This window comes from Cervus elaphus, chromosome 19 (assembly GCF_910594005.1).
Source record: "Cervus elaphus chromosome 19, mCerEla1.1, whole genome shotgun sequence".
NCBI lineage: Eukaryota > Metazoa > Chordata > Mammalia > Artiodactyla > Cervidae > Cervus > Cervus elaphus.
Window position 1 is genome coordinate 50,684,911 of NC_057833.1, and position 26,991 is coordinate 50,711,901.

Genomic DNA, 26,991 nt, shown 5'->3' on the forward strand with positions numbered 1-26,991 from the left:
GATCTTTCCAAGTCTTTGCCACCCCCATGGACTGCAGCATGCCAGGTTTCCCTGTCCTTCACTATCTCCGGGAGTTTGCTCAAACATATGTCCATCAAGTTGATGATGCCATCCAACCATCTCATCCTCTGTTGCCCTCTTCTCCTCCTGCCCCCAGTCTTTCCCAACTTCAGGGCCTTTTCTAATGAGTTGGCTCTTTGCATCAGGTGGCCGAAGTATTAGAGCTTCAGCATCAGCCCTTCCAGTGAATATTCAATGTTGATTTCCTTTAGGATTGACTGGTTTGATGTCCTTGCTGTCCAAGTGACTCTCAAGAGTCTCCTCCCGTACCACAATTTGAAAGCATCAATTTTTCAGTACTCAGGGCCTCATTGGATGACTATTATATTATCTCTGACTGTAAAATCACAATCAACATGGCCAGGAGATCTGAGACCACCACTCACTCTGTTCACACTGTGAAATCCTGGGTAGAGTTGCCTGCTGCTGCTGCTAAGTTGCTTCAGTCATGTCCAACTCTGTGTGACCACGTAGACGGCAGCCCACCAGGCTCCCCCGTCCCTGGGATTCTCCAGGCAAGAACACTGGAGTGGGTTGCCATTCCCTTCTCTAATGCATGAAAGTGAAAAGTGAAAGTGAAGTCACTCAGTCGTGTCTGACTCTTAAGCGACCCCATGGACTGCAGCCTACCAGGCTCCTCCATCCATGGGATTTTCCAGGCAAGAGTACTAGAGTGGGTTGCCGTTGCCTTCTCCATAGAGTTGCCTACATGAAGTTATTTTTCTATCTTATTTACTTTGGTTTGAGTTCATACTTGTGAATTTGAGTAGGTTGATTGCTTGTAGGATGTCGCTGGATGGGACCCTGATGAACATCTTTTACATATACATGCCCCAGTTTGAGAAGCCCCTCTGTATTTAAAATTTTGTCACGTAAAGGGAAAAGATTTCTTTCTAACTACATAGTTCTTCCCAATGCTAGACACATGAAGTATTCTTGTACCTGATTTTATATTCATGTCTGTTATGTGAAAAAATAAGCATTTAGTAATACAAAATGTAATGCCATCTTACAGTTTAGTACATCTTTTTGAAATGCCAATCTCAAATCCAGAGCTTATCATATAAAGACCATAATTTTGCTATTGATTTCAGTGTAAGACACAAATTTCTTTTGTCAGAGGCTCAATAAAGTAAGTTGTGCTTATGTTAAGTATATTAAAAATTGCTTTCTGTGGGGTCAGGTACTGCAACACCAAGAGGAATGGTCAGTTTTCTATATCCCAGAAAAAAAGGAAAGAAAACTGCCTCTCTGTCAGTACTTTAAAAAACAAAAAAAGCCAGACATCTTCCTTGAATTTCATACTCCCACCCTTCTCTTCATTTTGGTCAGAAATATTTTCTGTTTCCCTAAGATTAGCTTGTACTCTAAGAGAAAATATTTAAGAAAATTTCTGTTTAAGATTGGAATTAGTTCAATATCAGAATTATCTTTTGCTGATGCCAAATGTTTAGTTTCTTGTTAAGAATGATGATTTTATTAATTTTAAAATTTTAACTCTTATTTTTTATAAGGAGTTTAAGTAATGTGTAAAAGTTCATAAAGTTTAAAAATTACTCCAGATTCTACCAATAGTGCTAATCCTGACTAATATTAGATAAGCATCATCCAGGAAGCATTCTCTTTACATAAATGTTAATACAAAGAAAGAAAAAGTTAATGAATAGAAGAATCAAGTTGTACAGGTCATGCTATACATGCTATTTTTCGGTAAAATTATTGGGTTTGTAAAAAACAAATACATTGTAAAACCTTTAACCATGAGAAAAACATTATTTATCAACAGGTCCCTTAAAGTGTAATAAAAAGATTATGAAAAATTTAGATTAAAATTATATTTAGCTATATTTTAGGCAATATTTATTAATTCTGTTAAGGGAATTAGTATTGTTATTTGTTCTTCCTTCAGTTCTTCCCTGACTCCCATTTTAAAATTGTTACTAATTTAATATTAGGACTTCCCTCTAGCTCAAACAGTAAAGAATCTGCCTGCAAGGCAGGAGACCCAGGTTTGATCCCTGGGTCGGGAAGATCCTCTGGAGAAGGGAATGGCAACCCACTCCAGTATTCTTGCCTGGAGAATCCCATGGACAGAGGAGCCAGGTGGGCTACAGTCCGTGGGGTCACGCAGAGTCAGACACGACAGAAGCGACTTAGCACAGCGCAGCACACTCTGTTCTATGACCATAATTACCATAATTGTTTAGTTTTAGTGTTATATGTGAATGGATTCATTGCCTACAGTGGACCCCTTCACTGTGACTTTTCTACTCCTGAGTTCTTTATTTTGATTTATGTCTACTTTGTCTGAGTTTCTGACACTGTGTGTTTCTCAGGGTCAGTCACATAGGCATTATGTGACAAATTCTTAAGTATTTAGTGGTGTCAACCTTTTGCCAGTGACATCTTGGCTGGGTATCATATTCTTTTTTGGGGGGGGTTATCATATTCTTGAGCATACTTTGTTTTTCTCAGACCTTTGTACTAATAGTGTTGCTTCATCATTTATTGACATTGAGTGTTGCTGTGGAGAAATCTGAAGCCAGGCTTACTTTGTTGCCACTTTGTAGGTAACTTGTTTTTTTTTTTTTCTCCTTGGATCCCAAAAGTATTATTTTTGTAATCAAGAAGGTTCTTCGTTTTGCTTATTCACTGTTCTTTCAGTACAAATGTAGTTCTTTTGTTTCTTGGACTATACCCTTAAATACATTTTCTGTTCTATTGTTGGCTTCTCTACTTTGAGGATAGCAGTTATCCTTGTGTTGGATTGCCTGTATCTTCTGTAATTATCATCTTCCTTCCAATTGCTTACATCTTTGACTTTTCTCCTAAATTCAATGCTTGGTTTATTTATTTATTTTTTTTAATTTTTTTGGCTTAAATTAGCACCTGTTTATTAGCTCTTAGTTAGGTCAGGAGTTCGGTGGGCTCAGGTGTGTTTTCGGCTTGGAAGTGGAAGTGTTAGTTGTTCAGTCGTGTCCAACGTTTTGTGACCCCATGGACTCCCTGCTAGGGTCCTCTGTCCGTGGGATTCTCCAGGCAAGAATACTAGAGTGGGTGGCCATTTCCTTCTCCAGGGGATCTTCCCAACCCAGGGATCAAACCTGGGTCTCCTGCATTGCAGGCAGATTCTTTATCATCTGAACCACCAGAGTGTTTTCTGCTTAGTATTTCACAAAGCCAAAATCAAGGTATCAGCTGGGCTGGATTCTTATCTAGAGACTCTAGGGGAAAATCTGCTTTTAAACTTGTTGGCAGATTTCAGTTCCTTGTGGTTACAATGCTAAGGTTCAGTTTCCTTTCTGGTTATTGTCCTTAGGTTGCTCCTAGCAATTGGATGGTGCTCTCCAGTCTTTGCACATGGCCTCTCCATCTTCATAGCCAGCAGTGGTTCCTCATATCTTTCTTGTGCTTCAGATCTGTCTGACTCCTCCTGTCAACAATGCATGCTTTATTTTACTTGCATTATGTTCATGTGATTGCTGTGCCTTTTGTCTTGTGAGCAGCTCTGTCCAGCCATTTTCTTTGCTCTGATATAAACGTTACTGAATCCACCCTGACTGCATTTCCACAATATTTAAGATTCAGTTGTTTTTCCCTCTGAGCTACAGTTCAAGGATGGAGGTTTTCCTGATTTATGTAGTTTTCTACACACTGAGGATATGGGGGTAGGGCTTAGAAAGTATATGGATATTAAAACATAAAGCCTTAATAATTAAAAGTGTATGCATGTATTGATATAGAAAGATCTTTGGGATTTTTTTTTCTTATTTGTTTATTGGAGCATAATTGCTTTACAATGTTTTGTTAGTTTCTGTTGTACCACATCATGAGTAAGCCATATATTTACATATATTCCGTCCATCTTGAGCCTGCTTCCGCCCTCCCCATCTAGGTCATCGCAAAGCACCCAGCTGACCTCCGTGTGCTACACAGCAGCTTCCCACTAGCTGTATTTTACACATGATAGTGTATATGCGTAAAGACTGCCATTGCGGAAACAATTGGAAGAGTGTGTATAAATGTGTCTTTACACATTGACTCACATATTTGCTGTTGATTACCTAAAATGTATCTCTGGAATGATAGACAAAGCATTAATTGGTTGTCTGTAGGAAAGGCACCTGAGGTAGTAGGATGGATTTGGGAGGGAGACTTTTCTCTGTGTATCTTTTTATACTTTAAAAGTTTTGAACAAGGTGAATGAATTACTTATTTAAAGACACGTGAGCTCTTTCTTCTCTTTTGAGACTTAATTGCTCCATCTTGGAATTCCTCAATCCTGTAGAAAGTATATCCTGTCCCCATAAGGGACTTTGCACCAGTCTTCCAACTCTGGGGGGGATCTGAAAGGCTTAGCATCAGTGAGGTGGCTCCCAGTTAGTCATTTCCCCATCACTTTCCAGCCTCCGTGTCTGTCACACTCCAGTCAGAAATTTGTGTTTCTCTCCAAATCTAGGCCTGTTAGTGGAAATTCTTGCAATTTTTTTGATTCACCAGTATCACTTTTGGGGGTTGAGGACAGAGTAGGAGGTATGCAATAATCCCTTCTTTCTTGGCTAGCACTTTTTAAAGTGTGTGACATAACGTTTTACCCGATTCTGTTCTGGCTACTGCTAGCCATTTTTGTTGTTGTTATTTAATGTTCATTATTTTTAGTTCAGTGGGTTTGGAATTTGGGTAGGGAGATTCTGATTTCAGTTTCCACATTTAATTTAATTGCTGGCACCAGCTTTGTGTCTCCTGTCTTTCTTTGGTAGTGCGCTCCATCTGAACACTATCCTGCTCTGCTCCTGGCCTATGTTGCCTTTCCTGTACTTAACTTTCATCCTGGTCTTGGTCATTTGTAGCCAGTCTCCCAGTCCCACTAACCTGGCCCATGTGATGGGTGCATCAGGCAGGCAGGATTTCTCAGTGCTACTCAACTTCCCAGGGCTCAGGTGGTTGGAGCATCCTCACAGCACCCTGGTTCGGGAGAAATGAGAAACTGATGGCCAGATCCCCTTTATACAGCTTTTGCTTAACACGTGCACACGCACAAGTGCCTGTGTTTCTTTTATCTACCAGTGTTTTGCTTTAAAAGTTCATCGCCCTTTCAACGTAAATTCTCATAATTATTTCTCAATTTATAACCTTGCTTTGCCAAAGATTTGCAGTGCTGACAGAGATATCTTTCTGAAACTGAGAAGCAGTCATGCCATTTTCCTGTTTACAAATGTTTTCATAGCCCCACATCAACTTCAGGGAAAATGTGCTAAAAATAAAAGCTATTCCAAAGCAAATCAGTTATAGCCTGAGAGTGAGTTCATGGGAGCAGGGACTTTTCCTTCCTTGTTGTACCCCCAGCATGAAGAACAGTACAGAGTAGGTACTCCAAAAATATTTGTTGAATTAAGTGATAGGTTCCATCAATACTTCTGTCCAATAGATAAATCTCATGGACTGAAGAACCTGGCTGACTGGAGTCCATGGGATCGAAAAAAGAGTCAGACATGACTTAGCTACTAAACCACTCAACAACAATATATACCTAGTAAATCATTTTGAATGAATTTTGATCTAGTAATAGCTTACTGATCAGGTTGCAGAATCTCTCTTTGTCATTTGGAAACAGCCAGTTGAAGCAGTCATCAACAGCAAAAGTGTGCATTTTGGGTAGTTTTAATATGCTATGTTAATGAACATTGTGATCAAATAAAGGGTATAACAGATGTAATCACAGGGGGATTGACTGTTAGAAGTCTAGAAAAGATCTGCTGTCATGAGGGTCAGAAGTGCTGTATGCTGGATGACTGGTTGAGGTAGGTTCTATGCTGTAGAAACTAAGTAAAGTGAGAGTTGGTATAGATGGCATCCCTTGAAAAAATTTCAGGTGCCTAAATAGCCAGATTCTCTGGAACAGGAATGTAGGAGCACCTGCAGGCAAAGCCAGAAACGTCTCAGCATCTGCATCAAATTAGAAAGCATTGATCAGCTTTTTATTTCCTAACTTACTCAAATTTAAATTTACTGCTGAGGCTGTGCTAAAGCAGGCAGCTTCCATGCTGGTAGGAGTGTATATTGATACAAACTTTTTGGAAAGCAATTTGGTGGTATATTTCAAGAGCTTTAAAGGCATTCATGCCATTTGACCTAGTAGTTACACTTCTGGGAACTGTCCCAAGGAAATAATCCTTAAAAAAAAAAGGGGGGGGGGTCTAAGCCTCAAAAAAATTTCAAGTGTTATTTTTAATACTTAATTACTTCATTTATAGTATCAAAAAATTGGAACAATATAAATGTCTCACAGAAGGAGAGGAGATAAACAAATATATTCCACTCAAAGGGATATTATGACTTAAGTTAAAATATTTTTAATATGTTGCAAGATAGAAAATTTCTTAAAATGTTAAATGAGAAAAGCAAGCCACAAAGACTATAAACAATAGAAGTTGAACTGTATTTAAAAACAGAAGAAAAGACTGGTGGGAAATTTACCAAAAAAGTAAATCTTTATTTTTGGTCACCAAAACTTACTTTTTAAGGAAAGCAATCAGATAATTCTTGTTTAGCACTTTTGAAAGGGAAACATATAAATATCCATGTTTCCTAGAAAAGGGAGCTTTGTAGTAGAGAAGGGATAAAGCCTTATATTGCTGAACGGTGATATTCATCTCCAGATCTCCCAAACCCCCCTCTGTTTAAAGTCACACTTACAAAGCATTCTAATTTTGACAGCAAAAAAACACACCTCTAGGTGAGGGTCTCTAAAATCCTAGTCATTCGGTTATTAAAAAGGCTGTGCCTCTATTACAAGTGAATAAATTGACATTTTGGTTTGTTAGCTAGTCTCCTATGGATTTGATTAATGAGTTGGTTTCCCAAGAGCCTATTTCTTGCTCTTAAGTGGCATAAAATCAGATTGTTTGAACTTGAAAGTCTGAGGTCCAGATCCTGGACTTTTTTGATCCCCAACCAAATATAGCAGCAGCCCTAGAGTACTGCTCAAATCACTAGCCATCTAGCCTGTTGTTTCAGTGATAAAAGAAGATCAGAAATTAAAGGAAAAAAAAATTAATTTTTATGTGATGAGCTGGTCTTTGAGTTAAAAAAAAAAAGAGGCTAGAAAGAGTGGTGGTCTTAAGTGGCAAGTACTTGATAACTCATTTAGGAAAACTTTTGATTGTCAATCTTTTTTAGGTTTTCTTATTTGAATTGTGATCTGGCTAAGTATATTAACTTAATGTTTGACTTATTAATTAGCTTCTTTAGCAGTGTTACATATTATACCATCAGGCTCTATACTTTATTTGTGCATTTGATTAAATAGAAGGTTTATTCACATACCATTCGATTCATTCATTTAGAGTGTATAGTTTAGAGTGTATAGAGTGTATCGAACATAATCAATTTTAGAACATTTTCATTACCCCAAAACAAAACTATGTATCTACTGATAATTACTTTCCATTTTCTTCCTAACCTCCCAGGCCCAGGTCACTACTGATCTCCTTTCTGTCTGTATAATTTTGCCTACTCTGGATATTTCATCTTAATTGAATTATATAATACGTGCTCTTTTGTAACTGACTTCTTCACTCAGCATCATGCTTTAAGGTTCATTAATATTGTAGCATGTATCATTACTTCATTTTCTTTTTTTTATTACTTTCTATTTTATTTCTAATGTCCCATTGTATGGCTATGCCACATTTTATTTATCCCTTCATCTGTTGATGGACATTTTTAATATTTCCACTTTGGGGCTAATATAAACACCGCTATAAACATTTGTATAAAAGTTTTTGTATGGGCATATATATGTTTTCATTTCTCTTGGGTGTATATATTCTAAGAGTGAAATTTCTGGGTCATCGGATAATTCTGTATTTAACATTTTGAGGCAGACTGTTTTCCAGAGTGGCTGCACTATTTTCTAATCCCGTCAGCGATGTATGAGGGTTCCAGCTTCACATCCTCACCAATACTTGTTATTATGTTGTTGTTGTTCAGTTGTTAAGTCTTGTCTGACTCTTTGTGATCCCATGGATTATAGTACACCGGGCTCCTCTGTCCTGCAGTATCCCCCGGTGTTTGCTCAAATTTGTGTCCATTGAGTCAGTGATGCTATGTAACCATCTTATCCTCTGCTGCCTCCATCTCCTTCTGCCCTCAATCTTTCCCAGCATCAGGGTCTTTTCCAGTGAGTCTGCTCTTCAAATCAGGTGGCCAAAGTATTGGAGTTTCAGCTTTTACAGCAGTCATTCCAGTGAATATTCAGGATTGATTTCCTTTAGGATTGACTGGTTTAATTTTGTTATTACATGTCTTTTTAATGGTAGCCCTCCTAGTGGATGTGAAGTGTATCTGTCTCATTATGACTTTAATTTTCATTTCTCTAATGATGTTGAGCACCTCTTCATGCGCTTATTGACCTTTTGCATATTTTCTTTGGAAAAATGTCTACTCAAATCCTTTGCTCACTTTAAGTTGGGTTTTCTTTTATTATTGAATTTTAAGAGCTCTTTATATATTTTACATATAAGTTCCAGATTATATATATATTTGTAGATATTTTCTCCTGTGGGTTTTCTTTTCACTGTCTTAATGTCCTTTGAGACACACAAGTTTTTAGTTTTGATAAAGCCCAATTTTATTTCTTGTGCTTTTATTTTCATATCTGATAAACCATTGCCTAATCCAGAATCACAGAAATTTACATCTATGTTTTCTTCCAAGAGTTTTGTAATTTTACCTCTTACATTTAGATCTGTGATCCATCTGGAGTGATTTTTTTTTATTTGGTCTAAGAAAGTGTCCCAGCTCCATTCTTTAGCACGTGGATATCCAGTTATCCCAGAACAATTTGCTGAAAAGACAAATATTTTCCCACTGATTTGTCTTGGCACTCTTGTTAAAAAATCAAGTGACTATGAATGTGAAGGTTTATTTCCAGACTCTCAGTTCTATTCCATATATTTGTATGTCCATATGTTTATATTTTTATATTCATTCTATTTCCCTGGAGAAGGAAATGGTACTCCATTACTCCCCATTCCAGTATTCTTGCCTGGGAAATCCCATGGACAGGGGAGCCTGGCGGACTGTAGTCCATGGGGTCACAAAGAGTTGGACACACCTGAGTAACTAACGCTTCCACTTTCATTCATTCTATAAAGGTTTATTGAGCATCTTTATATGCCAAGCATTGTGCTTGACATGTCCATTTTGCTTGCTTTTGAAAACCAAACCATACCTCTTTAAAGCCCAAATCTTCTTTAAAACTCATTCTAATAGGATGTAGTACCTTTTTTTTCTTAATGAGATATAAAATAATTTTCTTTCATAGCCAAACCTATAGAGGTAATTTTAGCTTCATATGATTGCACATGGGCTTTTGGCAAGTTGTAGTTTGTCCAGCTATATAAATGTCCAGAAGTCTGAGTGATTTTAGAGGGCTTGGAAGAATGAAAATTGATCAGGGATAGTCCACTGAATATATTGACGATGAGGTTAGTTTTTAAGTGGATGAAGAATTTACTACCTATGATAAGGGGTTCCTGGCAAGTGTGGAGTTGCCCACAGGCAACTGGACAGGTCTGGGAAGTTGGTAAGTGTAGTTACTGATAGCAGTATGACCAGAGAGAGATGGTGGAGGGGTTACTGGACTGGATACCCATAATTCTGCTTCCAGATTTTATTTTCGTAGCAGTTCCTTGCCAATGTGAAGTTACAGAGAGAATATTTTTAGATAATGAATTATTACTTGGTTTAAGATGAATTAAAGGAGGGAAGATTTTTATATAATGGTGGTGGCTGGTCTCTAGATATGGACTGTGGTTGTAGGAATTGAAGGGAGAAGCCAAAGAAATGTAAACTTAGCAGAACTTGATAATTATAAAAAATAACTAAACATAATTCTAGCATTATAACTTGAGGACATTGGAAAGATAATTGTACCAGTGCTTACCCTAATGAATAAGGTGAGAAAAAATGGTATGTAAACTTTGAGTTTGTCTGCTTGTTGGCAAAATATAAAAGATGGCAACCTAACTGTTAGTGTATCATATCTAGTCTGAAAGCCAGGAGCTTTCAACGTTCTGTTGACATAAGCAGTTGATTTTCCTTTTCATAGTTGCCTGTTTATTTCTGAAACCCACATTGTAAAATGAACTTTCAATGTCTAATTTTAAGCATTAAGCAGTGGTTTTATTTTCTCTGCCTATAAAAGTGTTAAAAAATACTGTACTTTGTCAGTGACTTTGAAAGACCTAGGAAAGTTACCTAGATTCCATGCTTTACTATTATCATTGACAATATTATTGTTTTGAGGGAGGAAAAGTTTTAATATTGACTACACTGAAAAACATAGTCTATACAGAAATGTAGATAAATTTCAGCTGCTCATGATGGCTTTAAACATTAAAATTTGGATGTTTTAGGAAATCTATTACATTTTGAAACACAGTACAATACATTTATTTACGCACCCTAAATTTTCTTTCAGGAATTGTTCCATCTTCTGTTGTCCTGACTTCTTTCCAGGTGATGTCAAGAGTTTTTCTAATATGGGCAGTAACACATAGTGTCAAAGAGGTAAGCATTTAAATAGACAAAAATAAAATAATATTAGCATTAACAAACTTTAGTCAACTTTTCTTTCTCACGTGTGTATTATCGCTAAAGATGGAACTCCACATCATATCAGTACAGCCCAAATAAAATTCACTTGTACTATAGGAATTGGGTTACTTGTGGGAAACATACCCCAAATATACAGAGTTGAAAAAAGGAGATCGATTACACAAAGTCCTGAAGTCTCAGTTCCCTTGGAGATTTGGCTGGTGTGGCTATGGTCTGCACCTCAGTTACATTTTTCTGGTTTCTTGTTTGAATTCAGCACCATAAACTCTGGACAGCTGCATCTTTATAGCGGGACTGTTGGGGAAGTGAGGGACATAAATTCATTCCCAGTCCAATCTTTGTTAGACCAGGGTAAAGTAACAAACTTGTTCCTACCCGGTCCACTTGCATTAATGGAATTCCCAAGTGTGCTGAGTCTAGTGGTTCAGGGAGATGAGCGCTCTTCTGAGGGTCTGAGGTGGATGCCCAGGCAGGCCAGCTTCTTATAAGAACTGGAGGGAGGAAACCATCATTACCATGGCTATAAATCCACAGCTATCTTTCATTGTCTGGTATTGGAGAAGGGAATTGTTTTCCAGTATGTTTTTCGCTTTTTAAAAGTCCATTATTGTTAATGTCACCACGAGGCAGAGTACCAGTACCCACCAGGAAGATTCAGTTTTCAGTTTTCCAGTCCCAGTAACTTACCACCAGCATTATTGGGCACTTTAGCCTTATAGAATGTGCTTATCTATTAGCATTATCCTGGTGTTTTCTTTGTCTTCTATTACTCTGAAATCCCTGTCAAAACACTTGGCTTTTCAGGATTTATTTAGACAGTTTTGTTTGTTTTTTAACTAGTTATTGTTTTTAACTTTTTATTAGCATATGTTTTATACATACAGAAAAATGCACATAGTTAAGTTTTTAATGAAAATTGACTAAGCTAAGTTGTTCTTGTTACAGATCCACAGAATTTTTCTTTTTTTTTTTTTTTTTTTTTAGAATTTTTCTTTTAAGCTCATTCACTCCTTGAAGATACCTATTTACACTTTCTGTGTAGGAAGGATATAAAGCAATCTCATATTTTACATGATCATTTTCTAGACTGCCACATTTCTTTAAAAAAGAAAAAGTCAAAAACAGGCAAGTAAATCCTAACGTGGCATATTGCCCCTTGTTCTCATTCTTAGTTGTTTCTGGAGTAAGGAAAAGTTACTCTCTTCATTGGTTTCAAAGTCTTTTCTATAAATCATTTGTAACTTGTGTTTCTTCCTTCTTTCCTTTCCATTTAACCGGCAACTCATAGTTTTAACTTCCCAATAGTCTTAAGTGACCTAAACTTTCTTCCTAATAGTAACTCATTTATATTCTTAAACAAGTAATTATGTACTTCTAATAATTAAATGTTAGTTACATGAAGATACAGTGTTATCAACTGTGGAGTGTTTATAATCAGCCAAGAGAGTCAGATACTAGGTGTCCAGGAGCTAATGCTCCAGCTGATGGATTATTCATGGCCTCTGCTTCTCCCTTCTGCTTCAGTAATCACTCCTCTGCTTATTAGCACTTCTGGCAAAGAGTATAGACAAGTAAATCAAAAATGCTTACAATTCAAGTTAAGCAATTGTTACCATATTGCTGTTACCAACATTTCCTAGAATTTCCTGGGCAGAGCATTAAGACAGCTTGGCTTAAAAAGCTATTAAATATCTGTGTGGATTACAGGTATGCGGACCTGGCCGTTGCCCTTAGTAACCACCTGCCTGACAGATGCACAGACTTGCCCTTTAACAGATGGTTTCACATGTAGTGTCAGCACAGTAATTTCAGTTATATGCTTGTTATGTTTGCATATTCAAAATTGTTTCTCTGCAGCCAATCTTAGCCAATTTTACTATCATTAACATATCGTTTTCTTAGGAATGTAGTAAATCTTACTGTCTTTCTGTCACCTCTTCCGTTTTCTTCTTTTCATATACACTGTATTGACTGACTTACTCCTTTCTCACGTAAATAGGATTCATTGTTTCTACTGCTCCATGATCACACTTCTTGTCTCCTCATTCCCCTTTTCTTTGAGAAGAACCCATTCATTGTTTTGTTCATGGCAGTAGATTCCCTCTTGACCCACCCCAAGTTGCTGATTGGTAGCTTGAAAACCTGTTAGTGTGGCATTTCAGAGGCCAGTTTGCTGTCTGTCACCTGCTCCTTACCCCCCCTTCTCTTAGCAAAGACTATTTTTTCTACTGTCAAGTTTCATGTTAGCTATAATTTAGTTTGTCCTATACAACATTATATATGGCTTCCCTATTAAATGTCCATTCTTCTGTTTACTGAAACATCTTTTAAATATCATTCTTTTCCTTATATTCAGCTTTGTTTATTTTTAATGGTGGGAACCACATAACTAATAACTAAATTCCCAATAACTAATGCATAGGGAAATTGATCCCAGAAATAACTGCTTAATAAAATATATCTCACTTTCTCATATTAATATTCAAATTCTTTTTGCAGTACTTTGCTTTCATCCTCAGTTTCTTTTCTAACATCACATGTCCTCTAAAGTGGACACGCATGCTTTGTTCTCATAGCATTACATTTGGGTTTGGACTCTTGCCCTACCCTCTTTGGCCTGCCTGTATTTTCTACACTCATTTCCCTTGTTTTCTGTAATTGTACATGATGTACTAAGGTATAGCCTATATACATTTTAGGACTAGATACTATGTTTTTCATATTTGAGGTAGATTTTCTTTTAAGAGGCCCTATAGAACATGCATTCTTACCTGTCATTTTTATTCTCTGCTGCATGGAACACTAGTCACATAAATGTTGCCAGGTATATCATAGAACTAAAAGATGATCAGATGGTTTTCTTCTCTGATATATAAGGATCCACCATCACTAGCAGGACTTCTTGATGAGCAGGATATTAAAGATAAAATGTCTCTATGCTCAAAAGCTTTTTCTTGACCCAACATAGCAAATAACCTCCCCACTTCTTTCCTTTTAAAGGGACTTTTTATATAAGCAAAATTAAGCTTCTGATAACAAGCTCAGGGTGAGATATAGGGTGTGTGGGATACAGGAGGAATCAGAAATTCTAGCTAACCTGTTTTCTTTGCAGTTTTTCCACCTGAACCCCAGAAATGAACTGGCTTCTTCCACATTCCTTAGCCAGGATGGCCACTGCTACTGCCACATCAGGCTTCTGTGGGCATTTGTTCGCCTCACCTTCTGTTTGGGTCGGTGTCTTTGTCTCTTCATTGACCTGAAGCAAGATTGATGTTTTTCAGAGTGAACTGCAGTGGGAGATGCCACCTTAGTACGACCCACCACCCCCACCCCTACCCCCCCATCAGAAACAGAAGTCCACAGGCACATATTCTTCCTTCTCTAAAAGTAGCTAAGCCAAGCCCCAGGTTCCTGGACACACAACTAGGCCACTGTCCCTTTTCCTGGGCCAGCCCTCTTTGAAGAAGCCCCCACGTATCCTCTCCTGAGTTCTCAGTGTGAGATTGCTGTGTTCTTGAGCAGAAGTCCCAGGTTACCGCTCTGAGCAGCAGTTGAATAAGAAGTTGTTGGACTCTCACTGTGACTTAGCCTAAGTGCAGCGAACACCTTCAACACCTTACTAGGTAGGGTAACTTGTGTGAGATAGAGCTTTGCCCTGGATTGCTGAGCCTTCTTTCTTCCTTACCCTTTGCTACCTTTGGAGAAAAGGATGTTTTCTCACATTCCTCTGGAATGTCCCGTGAGTTCTGATTTCACCAGTCAGCTGGCTCCCACTTCTTTCTGGCATGCCACTGGGCTTCGTGACACTTAAGTTGCCATCTTTGCTAACTTCTCAGCAAGCTGCCTACAAAAAGTCTGTCGTGCATGTTTAAGAAAGTTAATAACGTCCAGTTCTCTATCATTATGCTGGTTTTTGTTGTTTGTTGCATTATACTTTACAGAGGACTTTATTAAAATATAATTATTCACTCTTGACAGTTGTCTCTTGGGGTAGGTTGTAGACTCCACTTAAAGCTTGGAAGCTAGAGCAGCAAATGACCGTCTGTCAAATGGCAGAGTTGAAGGTAAACTTCTGAATTCAAAGTCTTCCTCCTGCATTAAAGCTTGCTCTCACCAGTTAGAAATGTGATGTAAACACATTCTTACTTTTGTGTGCTAATCATACTTTATCCCGTGAAGAGTTGAAAACACCCATCTCAGTTACCCATTCCAGATTCTTGGGCTTCCCTGGTGGCTCAGACAGTGAAGAATCCGCCTGCAGTGCGGGAGATCTGGGTTGGGAGGATCTCCTGGAGGTATGGCCACCCACTCCAGTTTCTTGCCTGGAGAATCCCCATGGACAGAGGAGCCTGGCAGGCTACAGTCCGTGGGGTCGCAAAGAGTCAGACACGACTGGGGGACTAAGCACGACATCTCAGACGCAGAAGCACCTTTCCTCTTCGGCAGTTCTGTCGCACCACACGCATATTGAAATGCGGTTCTCCAGTCAAATGGTTTATACGTGGAATGCACCAGTAATTGCAGGCCTGGGTGCTCGTCTGCACACTTTGCCAATGTGCCTGTCTGCTTGTTTAGTGCTCGTTTTAGGGCTTCTGATATATCCCTCCAGTTAACTGACCTTTCTTCTTGAAAGTTCCAAGGCTATTTTTCATACTGGCATATGGACTATTTGGAACAGAATTCCCAGGAAAGCTTCTTAGAAATGCACCTTCCAGGTCCCACCCCATATATGATACAGAATTTTGAGGAGTGGAGACAGAGAATCATCACTGTTATTAAGCTCCTTGAATAATTTGATGAGATCTAAGGTTTGAGAAATGCTCTAAAATACTGTAATGTGCTGTAATTTTTATTCAACTTTCCTTTTTCTTGATTTTACTTCCTATCTCTGCTTAGTTTCCTGGAGGCATAACCAAATCTCACCATCTCTGTCCCTAGTTCAAGAGCCATAGTCTCATTTGTAGAGAGTGAAAGCCTGGAGTTCCCTTACCCAGCTAAGTGGAGGGATTGGAGTTTCTCGTGTAGTCTTCAAAATCCACTGTCTGTGGAACTGCAGCTCAAGTACATATAAGAGGAAGCTTGAGGGGCCCATCTTGCAGGTAGAGGCAGATCTGAAAGCACAGCAATAAGAAAGCTAAACTGTCATTTGTTTTGGGGCGTGGGTTGCAGGGAAGGGCTCTACCGTGGACATATGCTTCTTGTTGCCTGGCCAACGCCATCAGGTAGGTCGTTTATGATAATTTCTATTCAGGGAAATACTGCATCTCTCTTCTTCGGTTTTCTCAAAAAATATCACCTTCCTTGGATAGTTTTTTTTTATTTTCTAAGTAAGTCAAACACTGTATTCTAGAACATGGAGGCTGAGCAGCCATATCTTACATGAGGGTTGGTGAGGGTGGACTTCGGCAGGCACTTACCTTGTGGCTTAGGACAAAGCATGTCAACTTTCCGAGCCTTGTTTTTGTCATCTGCGGCAGAGTAATACTAGTATCTGCCCTGCTCATGTCACAGAGTTTTTAATAAAGGTTAAGTGAGAGGACTATATGAAAACAAGGCATATCAGGGTCTCTGGCTTGCAGGTTTTTTGCTGAGCAGCTTCTGAAACCCTAACGTATAAAGTAGTTTCACTTCAGAAGGAATGCTGCTTCCTTCGGAGATGTAGCACAATTTTCTTTGTCTTCATCTTGTCCTCTTCTTTTTCACTCTGGAAGCTAAAAGACTAGGTACAGTGATACCCTGACTTCTGTTGCTGCTGTGTTGTGTTGGTTGTAGGTGTTCTTTCTCTGCTGGGTACTCCGGCCGGGTTCGCAGTGCACTCTTGCTCTTTGCCACCTCCTGGGGTTACCTCCCTTGTCAGCACATTTCCTGTTGCTGCACATGCTCCTCAATGACCCCAGTGGCCATCTATGAACATGGCCTTTCAGCGGGGGAGGCAGGGCACCTGCTCATGCCCATTGTTCAGATGAGGAGCTGAGAGGCTGTGTCTCTAGGGCACATTGTGCCATGCCACTGTCTTCCTCTTGGGGACCTTTTTCCAGTGATGTTCCAGCTCTGCCAAGGAAAGGCATTGTGATACATTCAGTATCTTTTGGCCCCCTGAGTGCTGAGTGTCTAAAGTTCTCCACCCTGCTCTCTCTATTCCCTGACTTTCTATTTTAAATATTTCTGTAGGTGGATGTGCATCACCTTCACTTTTAAAATTAGCGCTTCTCCTAAAGGTAGAAAAACTTCATCATTTGATTGTTAATCAGACACTGTCAGACTTTAGACAACTCCGAGACAGATGTAGCAGTAATTTAATGCCACTTCTGCATCTGTTAATAATGGACACATAAAGAAAGTGTTACTTTTCTCATGGCTAGATGGTTCACTCTAACATTGTGTATATTTAGCTTAGGTGATTTGAGCAAAATCAGGTTGTCTATTTTTCTCTGAGTGTTTTTCTGTCCCTTTCCAACATTTTCTTGAACTGTGTATAAAAATTTTATTTCAAAATATTGAAAAATATTTAGATCCTTTTGGGTTCCGTGTCAGTTCACTTCTGACATCTCATGTTGCATCTTTCTCCCATTGCCTTAGTTCTTTTGTTCTTTCCCTTGGAAAACTCCAGTGGAACTCCTTTGTTCAAAATGTATTATACTTTTTCCTTTGATTATTAAGTCAGTTTTGTTTAAAATAAAACATTTTAAACCATGCAAGCCAGTATTACCACTACACCCTACAAGAACATAGCCCCATTTGTCAGTTAAGAATTGACTAGGTTCCAGGCTCAACAAAATCAGGAAATCAGTTTCATTTGTGTTTAATGTTAATCTTTTTCTCTTCTGGCCACTCCTTCTCTTCACCCTTCTCCGTTGGTGACCCTGCCCTACAAACACCCTCACACTTGAAGTTTCACACAGGACTTTCTTTTGCTCTCTTACCCTAAGGGCTATCTCTGGCATCCTTCGTTCCCATTTCTCAATTCTGGCATGAGGGGGAGCAGTTACATCAGACAAACTCCCTGGAAGACAGCACAGTTATCTTCATTTGGGAGGGTGTCACAGGGCAGGGCAGGAAGGGCTAGGGCCTGACCTGACCTGTCAGCTCCAAAGGAAAGTGTCCCACTGTTAGGAGGTTCTTCTGGGACCCAAAGCCAGACCTGCCTGCCTGCCTAGTCCAGACTGCCCCGCACATGCCCGAGCCCTTCAGGCTGAGCAGTGTTGTCCTCTTCCTTTCCTTCTGCCCCAGAACTTCCAGATTTCTGGTGTCCCCAAGATTCAGTTAGTCTTTTTAAATATTATGTTAAAACCCTTCTACCCCCATTTGACTGATGTTCTGGAGGTGTCAGTGGTGTCTCCTACTTTGCTCCTGTTTTTGATAATGAAGTTCTAACAAAGAAGCTTGTTGTTGGAATTCATTCTCTTCAGGCATAAGACGTTTTCACACTATTGGGTAGTATCTTAACATGTAATTGCTGCTACTTACAAACAGTTGGAAACCTTTTTAGAGCCAAATCTGGATATGTGAAGTCCTGAGATTCACAAAGATGTTTGACTCTTGGCACGGTAAGCTGTCATGAAAAAGGAATGAGTGAAAAAAGAAAAAAAAAACATGTTCCCTTGCATGTCAAGTACTGGTTTCCCAAAGAAACAACTGAGATGTATTTACAGTGAGATTTACCATGAGAGCCTCAGTGGTTTCAGCTCTGGTTATACGTTCAGCTTAAGTTGAAGAATGACTCAGGGAAGTAAGCCTGTTATTTGAGCTATGCTGTCAAGTTGTACTGTCAGTGGAGAGTTACAGTAAGTGAATTCTGACACTAAAACCAGTTTTCATCCATGATTTGAGAGTAAAGTGAATTTAGATGTTTATTTCAAGCCAAAAAGGGTAATTTTTTGGTCCTGTATAGTGATAGAAGCATGTTGGTTACGAACATTTTTCTTTTGAATATTTCTTCTATTTTGGGACTGTCCATAGGAATTTTTAGCAGTGCAAAAAATGTTCTGTGCCTATGCTGTTCAACATAGTAGCTCCTAGTTGTATGTGTGCACATATTGAACCCTTGAAATAACCTCTGAGTGACTAAAGAACTGAATTTTAATGTAATTTAATTTTAAATAGCCACATGTGACTGGAGGTTACTGCATTGGACAGTGTAGCTGTAGTTATTCAGTGTAATATTATTGGGTTGGCCAGAAAGTTCATTCGAGTTTTTCTGTAACATCTTATGGAAAAACTCAAACTTTCTGGCCAACGCAGTATTTACCATTCTCTTTATTTCAGTCAATTAGGTTTTCATATATTTTATCTCATGTGCAAGATTGTATGATTTAAAAGAAAAAAACATGTAGCCACAGGAAATTTATATGACATACTTGGTATGCTGTGTTCTTTAAATCCAGGAATTCTTTTAGTACTCTAAATTAAACTTTTAAAAATCCTGATTGCAGGTGTGGGAAATTGTGTGGTATTCTCATCTGTTGCAAAGATAGCAGTTCATTAACTGGTGAGGCAGGAGGCCATACAGACTCCACCTTTCAGAGACCTGGAGTTTGGCCTTCGCAGTGGAGTGACCATGATACCATGTCCCACGTTTGGCTTTGCTGAAAACCGTTTCATAGACCTTGTCTCTCCTATTTGACTTCAAGGATACCTTAGAAATATAGTCAATGTTATTATCCCCATGAGCTCAGAGGTTCTCACCTCACACTGTAAAAGATGATTGGCATGCTTCGTGAGCATTGCTAAAATATGTCAGCAGAGTCAAGGAAAGTTAAAAATTATTAGCAATAAACTGCTTTTAAACAGGTGTGCTCCACGGTACAATAAGTGGAATTTTTAAAGCATTGATTAATATTCATTTGAAAACTTTTAATATGTAGGAGGAAGAACTATCTCAAATTATCTGCTCCTTTGCCAAAGCGGTCCTTTGTATACTGTTGCTTTTTCAGTATATTTTCAGCATGAATATGAAATATCAGATCATTTAAAAATACATAAATTGACAAGAATACCAGTGCATTCAGTCTCCTGGCAGTTGACTTGCACAGTGAATGCAGCAGGTAACTGGTCTTGGTGGGAACCTTGAAGACAACAGGGGAACCTGAAGATATCCCCATTCCCTTGCTTCCATGAAGTACATATGAAGTGTATTTCCATGGCTTCCAGGAGGAGGATTCAATAACCTTTTTTACCTACCCATGTCAAGAAGTCCTGTATAGTCAGGAAGCTCTCGTTAAAAGCCGTGATGCATCACAGATAAAATTAAGCATATTACTAAGTCGTCTGCATTTTCCAGAGAATGGAGCCCTTTCAAGTCTGAAGTGAAACCCTGGTGCACTTCGGGAATTTGTAAGACGTGACTTGATATCCACATGTGGATGTGTGTGGAAGCATGCTGAGGGTATGCCTGCATTTGAAAGGGAGGGAGGAGACTAATTATTAGGCTTGATGCATTAAAGATTTTTAACTTATCTTTCCTTTAAATTGCCGCCATAAACATTTGTTTTTAACAGGATGAGTTTTGGTATCTTCTCCCCTTTACTATATTTTGCTCTGATAAAAGTATTACCAGGATAACTGAAAACCTGATAATTGTGCCTCTCTTTTGCCTTCTGCATTGGTGCTGTCTTGTTAAGACAAGTTTAAGGACTCTTTCATTGAGGTCAGTGTTTCAAAGCAGTATATGTTGAGAGCCTCAAGTGTAAACACTAATCAAATTAACCAAGTTTTTATATACTAAATACTGTTTTTTAATTTTAGAGTTTTTCAAATAGTCATGTTAACATTTATGTAGCATCTTGCCATCAGTAGCAGAGCTTATCAACTGGTATCAGATGTCTGTCTCCCAGGTGGGTGTTAAAAGAAATTTCAAGAAGAATATGATAATTGGAATGTCTACATCATCTCAGAACAAAGGTGGTGCTCACCTCAGCTAGTAATTGGCAAATTGATCTAGTGTTATGCAGTCACCTTTTTTTTTTTTTTAAGAAAAAAGCAGAAATACAGATTTTTTAATGTGAAATCTCTCAACTTAAAAAACTGGCTCAAATATTTTCTAAAGCACTGTACAAACTCAAAATATTTGTGATCCAGGATTATGGGCCTTTTTTTGGGCCATTGTTTTAATATTTATATGTCAAGAGATGATACTCAAAGCCTTCGTTTTTATTTTGTCTTACATTTTTGCAATTATTAAACCATCATAGAACAAAAGAACCATGATATTTCACAGTGTATATTGCTCATTTCATGTTCTTTTGACCATGTCAGTTACACTTCTGACAGTGATCTATCCTGTCCCCTCTAGAGTGTTGGGTAGGTACACTGGGATGATGCATTTAGAGGTCTGGGGGCAGACTGTGGGGTGACTGCCCCAGTTCTCCCCATGAGACCACAGTAACCTACTGCTGGGCATATTGATCTCAGGCTGTCTTGGCAATAGTTAAAGGACTATTGCTTCATAGAATACTTAGGCTGTATTGGATATGTATGATCAAGGTGGAACTAATTAATGACTGTTTTCTGATGCAGTCCTTATACTTGAGTTTGGTTGAAGGTAATAGTTGCATGAAAACTATTTGGAATTGAGAGAATCAAACTGAACTTAGGAAGAACATTGGGAAAGGCTAGCAGCTGGTGAGATCCTTAAACATCCCAGATTTGGTCCAGGCTAATGCTTTAACACTTAACAGAAAACACAATGACAAAGCAAAATACTATTTTAGTAATTAAGCCTAAGAGGCAGCCACCAGCCTGTACTGGATCCCAGCAGTGACTAGCATAGATAGTAGAAACTTAATAAATATTTGTTGAATTGAATTTTCCTTTCATGGAATAAAAATAATAACTGCTATTTATGAATGGCTAGCACTTTACTAAGCTCTTGATAGGTTTTTCTAACCTCACGTGAACCCATGCAAAGGCAAATATGTTGCCTCAGTTTCCGTATGAGGATGTTGAAGCTGGGAAAGGATAAGAACGTGCAGCCTGGAAGCCTGGAGGTCCATTTGCTTCCAGAGTTGCAGTGATTGAGAAGAGGCTAGTTGTAGGAAATTGCCATTCTTTCTTCATATTTCCCGGGAAGTGGGCTGAGCAGATAGTAGCATTAAAGTTGGACTAATGGGAACATTTTAGCATTCAGACCTGCATGTCTGATTTTGTCATAAATGCAGAATTGATCGTGCATTGCCTATTTACTGCATGCTTATACAGTTTTCTCATTGCATGTTCAGAAAAGTTAATTTCATGACCAAGACTTGTTTCGGTAAGCCAAAACATTTAACTAGGCCATCATCCATATTAAAGAGTAGTTCTCAGTTACTGTGAAATAGTTTTTTTAATCAGTCCCCCTTGTCATTGTAGGTTAAGAAAAATCTATGTAGTTGCATATTTTTCTCTCCTTTAAAAGGGAAGTATATTAATATAGCTCACATTTTTCCATATAAAAGGAGTATTGTTTTCTGGTTTGTTTACTGTGTATCCTATCATAGGTTTTTATTTTATTTTTTAATTGAAGGATAGTTGCTTTACAGAATTTTGTGGTTTTCTGTCGTACATCAACAAGAATGAGCCATAGGTACACTCCTGTCCCCTCCCTCCGGGGTCTCCCTCCCCACCCCACCCTCCCAGGTTGTCCTAGAGCTCCTATCTGAGTTCTGAATCACACAGCAAATTCCCATGGCTGTCTATTTTACATACAGTGTTGTAATTTCCACGTTACTTTCTCCATGCATCTCACCCTCTGCCTTATCCCCTCCCCCGTAAATGTTAAATCATGGGTAGTTTATACAGACAGTTGCCATGTGAAAAGACCAACACTTACCCAGACATCTTTTTTTTTAACCACCACACGTCAGTATTTATTACATTTCAATTTCTTATCAAGGAGGACATTCCTTTTAAGTAGATAACTAGATGAGTTACATTGTTGTTCAAAAAAACTTAATAAAGTTATGGAAAGGACCAGGATTGTCGTCAGAACTGTCCTGTGCCCCAGCCCAAACCTTCTGCTGACGTCACCCTCAAGGCAGTAGCTCTGTGACCTCACTCTCCCAGGGGCCCAGCCCTCCTCACCCAAGGCAGAGAACATGCAGGCCAGGCTGCAGACAGGTCAGCAAATACTTATTCAATACCTTCTCTGCTCTGGTATCGTCTCAGCACTAGGATGCGTGGAAAAGAGAAATCACAGGTGCTCCCTTCACAGGGCTTGCTCGGGAGCAGGGTCAAGCAGCGCCTTAGAGTGGGGTAACTGACACGGCAGGAAAGACAGGCTGCTGGCAGCACGTGTCACACTCCAGCTGCCCTGCTGAGGGCTATACCAGCCTGGTCCAGCTCCTGAGGAGCTGTTCCAGTCTCCCAGGCCCACTTGTTCCTCCTCATTGGGTGGTCCTGGAGGTACAATCCGGTGATACATATAAAGCATTTAGAACAGTGCCTGGCACTTAGTAGGTGCTCAGTAAATGTTAGTTACATATTAGCTATAATATAACCTTATCTTTTCCCAAACTTTCAGTGACAATTTTTTGTATAACTGTATTGAATTCTTCTCTGTGTCCTGAAGCAGAGATATAATTGACTTTTAAAACAGAGATATAATTGACTGTTCACATAGGAATGAATTCTTTATACTTATTAAAATAGTTTCACAGTTAGCTGGTGAAGATTTATACATAATTACTTTTACCACACTTAAGGGATAATTAGCCCTGCTAATGGGAGTTATCATTATCTTAATCATCATTATTATCCTAATCTAAAGCATTTATTGAAAATCTCATTTTGCCTTTTAAGTAAGCTAACCCCTTTTTCAAAGGGAGTTTTTAGACCTGCCCTCGGGGTACTTACAGTATAAGACAGTAGTAATTCGGATGCTCGTTTAGCCTCAGCATTAAATCTGTTGTTCCATCTCAAGTGTGCTTTTATTGATAGTTTTTGTTATAAATGTTCTTACATCTTCTTTATGGTTATGTAGCCCGCCTCTTCCAGCAGATTTAGATTCTTCATATCAAAGGCAATTTATAGAAACCAGGTGATATTGTTTGCTTCTAACTATGTCCCCAAAGTGGTTGCTTAATACTCAGGTGATATTTTAAAATAATTTATTTGGAAGTCATTTCAGGTTTACAGAAAGTTTAAATTAGAACAGTACAAAAGACTCTCATATTTCCTTCATTCAGATTCTCCAACTATTGACATTTTACTACATTTGTTCCATCATCTATTCCTCTGTATTTGCATATCGTTTTTTTCCTGAACCTTGAGAGCAAGCTGTACATGATGTCCTGTCCCACCTAAATACTCAAGTGCATGTTTCAGACACTCTTCTACATCACCTGCATACAACCCCCCAATATGGAAGCCAAAACTGATAACATATACCGTCCTACCCCCAGACTTCACTCAGAATTCACCAACAGTCTAAACAGTGTCCTTTTTTTCCCTTTGTGGATGGCAAGTTTGGCCTTGGAGTACAGGAAATAGAGGAAAACAATAGAATGGGAAACATCAGAGATCTCTTCAAGAAAATTGGAGAGATCAAGGAAACACTTCATGTGAGAATTGGCACAATAAAGGACAGAAATGGTAAGGACCTAATAGAAACAGAAGAGGTGGCAAGAATACACAGAAGAACTATACAAAAAAGGTCTTAATGACCCAGACAACCACGAAGGTATGGTCACTCACCTAGAGCTGCACTTCCTGGAGTGTGAAGTCAAGTAGGCCTTAGGAAGCATTACTATGAACAAAGCTAGTGGACATGATGGAATTCCAGCTGAGCTATTTCAGATCCTAAAAGATGATGCTGTTAAAGTGCTATACTCAATATGTCAGCAAACTTGGAAAACTCAGCAGTGGCCACAGGACTGGGAACAGTCAGTTTTCATTCCAATCCCAAAAAAGGGCAATGCCAAAGAATGTTCACACTGCCACACAATTGCACTCATGTCACATGCTAAGGTTATGCTCAAAATCCTTCAAGCTAGGCTTTAGCAATATGTGAATTGAGAACTTCCAAATGTACAAGCTGGGTTTCCAAGAGGCAGCAGAACCAGAGGTCAAGTTGCCAACATTAACTGGATCATGGAGAAAGCAAGGAAATTCCAGAAAAACATCTGCTTCATTGACTATGCTAAAGCCTTTGACTCTGTGGATCACAGCAAACTATGGAAAAATTTTTAAGAGAATGGAATACCAGACCACCTTACCTGTCTCCTGAGAAACCTATATATGGATCAAGAAGCAACAGAAACTTAAATGGAACATGGAATGACTGACTGGTTCAAAATTGGGAAAGGAATATGTCAAGGCTGCATATTGTCACCCTGTTTGTTCAACTTATATGCAGAGTACATCATGCGAAATACCAGGCTGAATGAATCACAAGCTGAAATCAAGATTGCCAGGAGAAATATCAGCAACCTTAAATATGCAGATGATATCACTCTAATGGCAGAAAGTAAAAAGGAACTAAAGAGCCTCTTGATGAGGGTAAAAGAGGAGAGTGAAAAACCTGGGTTGAAACTCAACGTTAAAAAAAACTAAGGTCCCATCACTGCATGGCAAATAGAAGGAGAAAATGGAAGCAGTGATACATATTATTTTCTTGGGCTCCAAAGTCAGAGGACAGTGACTGCAGACATGAAATTAAAAGACGCTTACTCCTTGGAAGAAAAGCTATGACAAATCTAGAATAGTGTTAAAAAGCAGAGATCTCATTTTGTGGACAAAGGTCTGTATAGTCAAAGCTATGGTTTTTCCAGTAGTCATGTACAGATGTGAGAGCTGGGCCATAAAGAAGGCTGAGCACTGAAGAATTAATGCTTTCACACTGTGGTGGTGGAGAAGACTCTTGAGAGTCCCTTGGACTGCAAGGAGATCAAGCCAGTCAATCTTAAAGGAAATCAACCCTGGAAATTCACTGGAAGGACTGATGCTGAAGCTCCAAAACTTTGACCACATGATGTGAAGAGGCCAGCTCATTGGAAAAGACCCTGATGCTGGGAAAGATGAAAGGCAAAAGGAGAAGACAGAGGATGAGATGATTAGATATAATCACCAACTCAATGGGCATGAATTTGAGCAAACTCCAGGAGATAGTGGAGGACAGAGGAGCCTGATGTGCTACAGTCCACGGGGTCAGAGTTGAGTACAACATAGCAACTTAACAGCAACAACATATACATATATGTATACTCATACACATGTACATCTAACAGTATATCATTGTGTATAAATGTGTGTAAATATATATTCAATGTATAGTTTATATATGTATATAAGTATATAAATCTGTGTTATAAAATCATGGGCTTGTACCAGTTCCTCCAATTACAATCCAACACCATGGTATTCTTTCTAGAGTTCTCCCTTCCATGTTTGTAAATACCTGTTCCAATGGCAAGAAGTCCATTTTTTGAACTGTATTGTTTTATTTACTCAGTTTACTTATTTACAACATGTAGCTGATTTTCCAGCCACACTAGCCATGTCTTCAGCCTGCCACCTGTGTCTCTCCCTCACCTCCTCATCCTCAACTGCAAGAGGGATATTCTCCCCATAGCAGCAGGGTTGTGTGTGTGTGTCTGAACCCCGGGAAGACAAGTCAGAACTGTTCAGAGCTTGGGGGCACAGGCCAGGTTCAACATCTGTAAACCTCACTTTTCCCATCTGTAAAATGGGGGTTCAAAGAGGTAATATATGTTCAAAAGTGCTTGGCATATAGTATGAATTGAGTTATACTATTATTCAATTATACTATTATGTATAATTATTTTTACTGCTATTGTCATCATAATTATTAAAAAGATTATTTCCCCCAAAGTTAAAAATGGGCAAAAGACATTTCTCAAAAGAAGATACACAGATGACTGATAAGCACATGAAAAAATGCATATCAAAACTACAGTGAGATGCCACGTTGTACTCATTAGGATGGTTACTGTCAGGAAAAAAAAGGAAAATAGCAAAATGGTGGTAAACACCTGAAGAAATTGGAACCTTTTTGCACTGTTGGTAGGAATGTAAAATGATGTAGCCAGTGTGGAAAACAGTTCGGCAGTTCTTCAAAAAGCTAAACATAGTATTATATGATCTAACAATTCTGCTTCTAGGCATACCCAACAGAATTGAAAAAACAGGTGCTCAAATAGATATGTGTACACTCATGTTCATAGCAGCAGCCAGAAGGTGGAAGCAATGCAAATGTCCATCAGTAATTGAATCATTAAACAAAATGTGGTATTTACATACAATATAACATTCAGCCTTTAAAAGGACGGAAATTCTGATAGATGCTTCAACAGGGATGAACTTTGAAAACATTAC

At 38.7% G+C, this 26,991-nt stretch overlaps 1 protein-coding gene across 1 annotated transcript in view; it reads left to right on the plus strand.

The window, feature by feature from the left end:
- HACD2 (3-hydroxyacyl-CoA dehydratase 2) overlaps positions 1 to 26,991 on the plus strand; it is an 88,964-nt gene that overhangs the window by 51,082 nt on the left and 10,891 nt on the right. Inside the window, exon 4 of the mRNA XM_043873789.1 lies at positions 10,547 to 10,635. Within this exon, the coding sequence (XP_043729724.1) occupies positions 10,547 to 10,635 (89 nt within the window). The remainder of the gene's footprint in view (positions 1 to 10,546; positions 10,636 to 26,991) is intronic.